Here is an 8,399-nt window from a genome sequence, read left to right on the forward strand (position 1 = left end):
CACTGCTCTACACATTTGTTTACCATGAGAGGAGAGGAGCTTGCACTGCACTGTGTATTGGTTATAACTGGGGCCTCACTGTAGAGCACATCCTCTATGGCTGCCTAAAATATCAGGAAATCAGAAGAAACTATTTGACAAGTGATAGCCTGAGAGTACCCTTTAACAATATTTATTTTATTTTTCCCTTGAAGAGTACGTGATGACTAAAATGTTTTGATGAACATCAGTCAAATATTTGGGTGTCATCAAATACAAGAACTGATAAAGTTTTGTGTTGCGAACCAAAGGCTTAAATGTAACTAGTTGTAGGTCTTCAGATATTTATAATGATTTGTAATACATACAATATTCAATATGAATTGAAGAAAAGGAAAATCTCTATAGCTTAAAAGCAAATTAAGAAGGGGGAGGGGTAAAGTGCTTGCCTTCAGAACCAAAGGGTTTCAAGTTTGAATCTTGGTGAAGACTGGGCTTTGAACTTTGACCTTATCAGGACACCCTTGAGTCCACAAAACTCCAAGTTGGGTTATTGTGCTGGCCACTTGACAGTGTTAACCCTTAGAAACAGATGAGCATTACATCACTTGACGCCAATGGATAGCAAGGGCTGAAAGGAGTACCTTTTTAATATTTAAAATTTAATAATGATATTTAATAATGTTTAAAATTTTAAAACTAAAATGTAAGTTAATTCTTTATTGGCATGACATGACCAGTGTAGTGCTGATATGTTCTAATCTATTACAAGAATGTGTTCCTGTGGAGTCCTTTTTATTTTTTTTTAAATTAGATTAATTACATTCTGCAAACTTTTGTTTCTCTTATTTTAAAAGGTTCAAATCAAACCCAGTCCAGCAACCCATCTCCCTGTTGCATCCAAATCTAGTAGTTCTGGTCTGTCAGAGTTAGACATGGAAGAGGAAGTGCCCCCACCACCGTCCCCTCCCACAGTGCCAGTAACAAAGCTTCCGCCAAACTGGAAGACTGCCAAAGATAGTGAAGGAAGGGTCTATTACTATCATGCTTTCACCAGGTAAATATTGCAATGTCCAGGTTTTCAGAGGTGTTTGCGGTACTTAATATGACCTCAATTTTGACCACTTTTGTATTACTTCTCGTTTGATGCAAGGATTACTGGATGAAAAGATAAGAAACACACAATAAATACTGACAACCTTTTAAGAGAGGTCACATTTCCTTACATTACATTGCCTTCTTCAGAAGAGCCTGGTTTAATTACAGTGGTTAACCCATTATGGATGGTTTGTTCATCAGAAATGTTTGGTATCTGAAACAATTTTACCCATAAGAAATAAAGGAAATAGAACTAATTGGTTCCCAGCCCCTGTGGACTGGCTAATTTACAAAGTTTAGGTCTGTTTTTTTTTAAATGAGGACACAGTCACAATACAATAGGAATGGATCTAAATTAATAAATTAAAAAAAACTTCACAAAAAAGCATTTACACATAAGAAGACTGTGATGTGATGTCATGGGTGAATGCAGGTGTGGGGAGGAAAGGGAGGAATAACTGCTTGAAAAGGGGGGGGGGAATCTCTTACAGTTAGAAGATATGGATATTCAGTGCATATTTTTTTAACATTATAGGATTATCTAAAATGCTTGCTATGAAAGACATTTGCTAGTTGAGGTTCCATTGTATTTTAGCAGTTTTGATGTTGGTCTGAAGGACTGAAATTTAACAAGGTTTCAGTGCATATCGTCAGACTTTTGGTCTTTAGGTACAGTAGAGTCTGCAGAGTATTTCTTTGAGATTTGACCTTTGTGAGCAAGACTTGGCCTAGTATTAGTTTTGATTCTCAGCAAATAAATAAAGGGGCAAAAACTCATATTTCAAAGCAAGCTGCGCCTGTTCTTATTGTTGAATCTCAGCTAAGTGTAATGTCCAAACTTGTACTGTTTACTCCAGAGATTTACATATTGTAAAAAAGTGTTTTATAGCCCAGAGATTCAGAGCTCTCCATTTTCTTTTCTAATTCAGATCTATGCTTTTAAAAGATGAAATTTAAATAGGTCTCAAAAATATCTTCTTTTTTTTTCTAATTGAAATATTCCTTTTCAATTTGTCATTAGATTTTTGTGTTTCATTCCAGACAAACTCAGTGGGAGATGCCCAGCTGGGATGAAGATGAGGACTCTCTTAATGATATGGAGCTGGATCCTTTACCCCCTGAGGAAATTATCAGGGTTAGTGACTAGAAACTTTTTTTTTTTTAATTTTGTTCAAAACATTTAATGAAAACATGTTTTGCCATTCTTTTGTTTCTTATCTAATTTTAATGGAATTCTGATGTTAAGGGAAAGTTATATTTAAAATGACAAATGCATAATTTGTCTTCAAATTTCAAAGTACAGATCATGGAAGTCGGGGGGGGGGGGGGGGGGGGGTAGGGTGTGAGAGAAGAGTGCAAGATTATTGTTCATTTTTTTAATGTACTTTTATGACACTTATGAGTTGTTGTTTTTTCCCCAAATTTATATCTGTTGTGATGTAAAAGCTGAAGTGCTTATAGTTTTGTTTTTCAATATACGCTTGTAGGTTGAAAACATTTTTTTTTTAATATCAAGGTAGATTGTAATTTTTGTTAAGTTTAAAAAAAAAATACCTTAAAACAATTCCAACCACTCAAAACAGACTAAATTAATTCTAGCGGGAAATGTCCAATGTTTGTTTTTCATTCAGCAAAGTAAAAAGAAAACTACCACGGCTGCTGCTGACACGTCCAGTGAGGTGGCCAGAAAGATCAAAGACAGCTTCCGCATCAAGATGTCTAACCACATCATACTTTACTTGAACCCGTACCGCAAGAAGGACTGCAAAGTGGGACGCATCTCATCCACTGATGACTTCAAGCACCTGGCTAGAAAGGTGAGGCTGTGTTATAATTTGAAGTTGATGTCAACATTTCTAATGGGACATTTCCATCTTTGGCGAATTACTATAAACAGAGTTGTTGTTTTTTTCTGTATCTCTGGTATGCAGAATATAGGAAGTGATGACAATTGATGTGTTATAAAATGTTAATGATAACATTTTTAGCAGTTTAAAATTACATTTCTAAGTTCTTATGTTTGTAGCACAAACTAGTTTTGATTATTTAGTTGGCAGTGATCTTTCAGTCAAAACTTCCTGATATATTTAGTTTGTTTACTTCAAAACCTCTCCAATCTTTCTTTTTTATTTTCTAGTGCAGATGATGTAAAGGCCATCTGTTTCTGTTGACAATGGATAATGAGGGTGTCATTTGGCCTGCACAATGACCAACCACCTTTATTTTTTCTCATTTAATGTCAGTTACCCATTAGAGCTGGGCAGACTCACAGGCGACCTAAAGGTCCTGAAATTAAAAATCCCAATCTTCACCAGAATTTAAATGTGAGACTTCCTTAGTTCGGAGGCCAAGTTCATTGTCACTCTGGCACTGCACATGTGTTATTTTTTTTGGCTACCTTCAATTACCTCCACATTTCTCCATATCACTTCCTCTTCTTTTTACTGTATTTTGTTGCTTGAAGAATGTAAACTAGATCATAAACATCAATAACTTAAAAAAACAGATGGACCTTAAAATTGATCTTGGAAATCTCCAAATAGTAATGTGTTCACCTCTTTGTTTATTCAAACTAAATTGAATAGAGTCAATCTCTGCACAGATTTATTCCTATAACAAAATATAATTAAGAGAAACATGTTTTTATAAAAGTGATAAAGACGTCATAGAACAACATCTGTTAGAAAATATCACGCTGATGATTAAAATTAAATCCTGCATTCTGCAAAAGTTTCTCTAAAGTAAATACTTTCAGGAATACGAAAAAGGTAACAATTCATGGACACTCAAAACATCAATGAAAGCACTTATTATTGACGTTGTACATAGAAGACTGCAGCTTGAGACATAAACTGTTCCAATAGTACTAATCTAAAATAAAGAAATACTAAGTCACAGTTTATATATGTTTAACTCTTTATCTCAGTAATTATTTTTTATGTTCTGACAGAATTGTTAATTTTTCACATTTGTACATTCTACCCTGTTATGATTAAACTTCATTTTTGTTTGTAATCAGAAAACGTTACTTTTGGTATAGAATTATAAGAGAATGCATGCTCTTATTATATAACACAAATACACATTTATAAAACCCAAAAATTAATTTAATTTAATGGGGTCAAATCAACGATGGTATCATTAATGAGGAGAGAAAGAGTTAAGTGAACCTCAGTACTCGACCAGCTAGCAATCCCTTCTCTTGTCCAGATTACTGTCAGCACGTCTGTACCCAGACCAGGTTTTAATGAGATAGAGAGCAATGTAGTTTGTGACCCTACACACAGACTTCTGAATGAAAGTTTTATTTATTCAGTATCTCAGTATTATTAGCTATGGATGGAAAAAAAAGTAAGCAAAGTGGCCCTTTCAAACCTCTTTATCTATGGAGACAGATTATGCAAAAGTAATCTCTTTCTATTGCCCACGGTTAATGAGCATTAAGGGGGCCAGGATAATGACCAAATACCTTTCCTTTTCCCAAACTAATGTCAGGTGGACTTAGGAAAGCCCTAAAACCCCTAAAATTCAAAATCTCAGTCTTCAGCAAGATTTGAACCAGAGACCCCTCAAGGGCTTCACCACTCAGTCTACATGCCCTCCTGATAGAAGAGCTATCATAGAAGAATGAGGTTATTACCTGCCCACAGCCTTTTTTTTTGACTGCATCTTGGGATAATCTACCCAAGATCTTGTGATGAATTATAGTTAGTGTATACAAATGATGATGGAACAGAACTTTGTCTCTTACACTGAAGTTTTGTAGTTTTTTGTTTTTTTTTAAATACTTTTTTACAATTGTTTGTTAACTTTTAGGTAACTTAAACATTGCGGATCTATAATGTCTTACTGTTTGACGTGTTTCAGCTGACTCACCATGTCATGTCTAAAGAGTTAAAGCACTGCCGTCATGTAGAGGACCTGGAGGTAAATGAGAATGTCAAGGCCAAGGCCAAAGATTATGTGCGCAAGTATATGAGCAAGTTTGGTGCCAACTATAAAAAATCTTCCTCGCCTCAACCTGACTAGCGGAATGTCCTCGGTTGCAACTGGAAACACAGGGACAAATCGTTAAGTCAGTCTCTACAATAATGGACGACATGATATTCTTCTTTGGTACCAAGATTTCTTTACTTTTTATTATTTTTTTTAAACCAGTTTAGCAGCAGAAAAAAAAATGAGTTCTAAAAAAATTTTAAACGGTTTTCTATATCTATTTATATATTTTTAATTTGTAAAAAAAAAATAGAGAAAAAAAAAACATTGTATAAAAAAAATTTTGGTATCCAACAATTTCTATAAAATTATGTTGTTGAAAAAAAAAATTGTTTGCAAGAGAAGCTTTTTAATATATATTTCTATTCACTCTGGTGTGTGATATGTCCAAGACTTTATTCTAATGACTTATTCATGTACTATGACGAAATCATATACAATCAAGCATGTTGCTCATAATCTTCTGCTCATTCTTTGAAATCATTTTAATGATTATCTTTCCCTTGAAAGTGACATTGTTCTGACAATTTTACGTGTTATAATTTTAAGATAGGGTCCAAGGTTTTATTTGGAAGTACTGCAGAGTGTATGGTGCCCCATGTTGAAAGTACCGGTTTGAATTTTGATAAGATCAGGTTGTTTTAGCCAAGGCCATTGGGAAGAGAAATATTGAAAGGTTAAAAAAACAAAGCTCAATTTCAGGATTAAACAGAACAGCATTATCGGCTATCTTGCTCTCAAGGGAGGCTATGCATGTAACATTGGCTTTGCAAAACAAAGTATATTAACTCACAAGTACGATCGGTATCCGATATTTCATTGTCATTATTTGTAGCTTGGATATTTGAGATGAACTGTGTTAATTGTTTTAAAATTTTCTAATGAAATGTATACCTGGATGTTGTGGAATGTAAAATGGCGAGAAAGTGAAAAAAAAATAAAAAATCATCAGGTCACTGATCTCAATGCCATTTTGTTTTTACAACTAAAATTGCTTGCTTAGTATTTTTGTCTTTGCTTGAATGACCTTTTTTTTTTTTTTGCATTTCCTGAAACAGTTGATCTGTCATGATTTTGCATCTGTATTTTATAAAGATATATTTCAGTCAGAGGATTACAGACTAGAAGCAGGCTTTAGCACTTTTAACAATGCCTAGTACTTAGAGGCTTTAATCCATTTCACATGCTTGCTATCAAGTGCTTATACCAAGTGTGCCTCTCAGGATGAATAAGGTTGTTTCTTCTTGGAAACGATGAACTGACTCACATCTAGGCGCTAGTGAATTTCGATCACTTATAGAAGCAATACGGAAAGTTTTTCTTCGCATTATTATCAAAATGAAGAATATTTTTGATATCACATTTTTTTTTACAATAATTTTTATCAGCGGTAGTTAAGCTTAAATATCAGCTCCTGCGCACTTCAGTTGATTAAGTCTTTGTAATCACTCAGTTGCATTCTGGGAAAGGTGAAAAGATTGAATGTTAAAAAAAGATGTTTACATGATCATATCTATATATATAAAGTTAGCAAAACAGATTTCTTGGTAAAAGACAATTAATGTGAAAAGTGTATGAACATAACAATCTTTTGGGACATTTTTTTTTTCCTTACCTGTATTTTTATGTGAAGTGGCACAACTTTGCCAATGTAAACTTGATTTGTTTGACATTGACATATTTATCAACTATGATTTTTACAATTTTTTTACCAAACAAGTAGATGTAGTCTAGTTCTAGCTGTAATTCATTTGTCAAAATTTTCCTAAAATTTTATTTTTTTACTCCAAGACAAAAGTTCACTATAACAACTACTATATACAAGAGATTTGTTTTTTAAAACTACATTAATTTAGTTAATATAGTAATTTTAGTATTTGTATTTTAACTTTTTTTTTAGCATTGGTGTTTAAAATTGAAAACTTATAAAAGGAAGACAGTGGTACTTTTAAACAAAAAAAAAAGGACTTAATTCTATGGTCATGCAGATTCAAAATCAGTTCATTGATGACAAAGAAATATGTTTGTATGAATATGTATACGAATGATCGAGATATTTATTTCAGTTTGTTGCTAAAAGGACAAATGAAAATGGTATTATTTCCAAACTTATCAGAGAGGAATAACAAGATTTTCTTTGTTGAAACATCAAATTGGCTGGCCTATATTATCAGTGCCCCTTTTTCAACATTTCTTTGGTACAAAATCTCCATGACGTGTTATATTATCTGTGTCTAAGATCTGCCTGTAAAATTCATAGTGATTACCTGGAGGGGGGAATGTAATAATATTCTAGCAAATTCTTTGATGATAACTTACAAACCCAAAACATGAATCTATCTTTGCATGTTGATAGAACTATAATTATAACTTACTAACCAAAACATGAATCTATCTTTACATGTTGATAGAACTATTATTGGGTATGAGCGTCAACCTTCATAAATGAAACATCTATGGTTTTAGTTCATTAGTATATTTGGTAGCCAGTGTAAGCGATTAGATGAACAACTTTAAAAAAGAAATGTTTTAATTCATAAGTATGCATGTGTGTGTGCATGGTCCAAGCTATTGTGTTGATTAATGTAATTACTGTGTTCTACAGATTCAGTTGTTGAGTTGGGTAGGGATGTTGTTTATAGCATAATTGTTTTGTTTTACAATAGATGTATATAATGTTGTTGGTTTTATATTTTACACATTCACTGAATATTTTAGTGTTTCGTTTTTATGTGTTTTATTCCATTCATAATTGTTTCTTTAACTTTCAAGTGTATCTGTGAATAATGTGAACATTTTTTTAATGATTAAACAAAAAATTGAATATAATTTAATATAGCTTTTCATTTCTTGTTGTTATATATTTATATCGTTATATTTTTATATTGTAGTCTAATATATTCATTGCATTGTTCCAGAACCTAGTTCATACATAATGTAATGCAGTAATTCTTGCTGGTTATTTAAAGGCCATTACGTTCATGCATAGAACAACTTTTTTGCTGCTGAGCCGTAGTCTCTTTTGCAGCCTGTGCCAAAAGAAATAACATGCAGTTCTTATCAGCTGCTCCACAGTGCCGTACAGTGTTGGTTATGTTGGGGTTGTTGTCTGCCTAATGTGAATTAAATTGTTGGCATTCCAAGAGGTTATGATTTAGTTTTATAAGTGTGGTTGCAGTGTCTGCTAGCCTTCATATGTGATTCTCATTAATCTTGTAGAAGCTGTTATTGCAAACTGACAGATGAAAGGCATGCCACTGGTGCTTCAAAGCCAGTTGGCTTCAACACTTCAGCTGTAGTAACGCCACATGGAAAATTCTTCAATT

At 33.2% G+C, this 8,399-nt stretch overlaps 1 protein-coding gene across 5 annotated transcripts in view; it reads left to right on the forward strand.

Moving 5' to 3' along the window:
* LOC106059019 (uncharacterized) overlaps nucleotides 1-7,907 on the forward strand; it is a 45,433-nt gene extending 37,526 nt beyond the window's left edge. For all 5 annotated transcript variants that reach the window (XM_056013504.1, XM_056013506.1, XM_056013508.1 and 2 more), the window contains 4 exons: nucleotides 837-1,036; nucleotides 2,119-2,212; nucleotides 2,709-2,894; nucleotides 4,945-7,907. In XM_056013504.1, the coding sequence (XP_055869479.1) occupies nucleotides 837-1,036; nucleotides 2,119-2,212; nucleotides 2,709-2,894; nucleotides 4,945-5,106 (642 nt within the window). In that variant the 3' untranslated portion in view covers nucleotides 5,107-7,907. The remainder of the gene's footprint in view (nucleotides 1-836; nucleotides 1,037-2,118; nucleotides 2,213-2,708; nucleotides 2,895-4,944) is intronic.
* Nucleotides 7,908-8,399: the final 492 nt, after the last annotated feature.

The sequence above is a fragment of the Biomphalaria glabrata genome, chromosome 16 (assembly GCF_947242115.1).
Source record: "Biomphalaria glabrata chromosome 16, xgBioGlab47.1, whole genome shotgun sequence".
Taxonomy (NCBI): domain Eukaryota; kingdom Metazoa; phylum Mollusca; class Gastropoda; family Planorbidae; genus Biomphalaria; species Biomphalaria glabrata.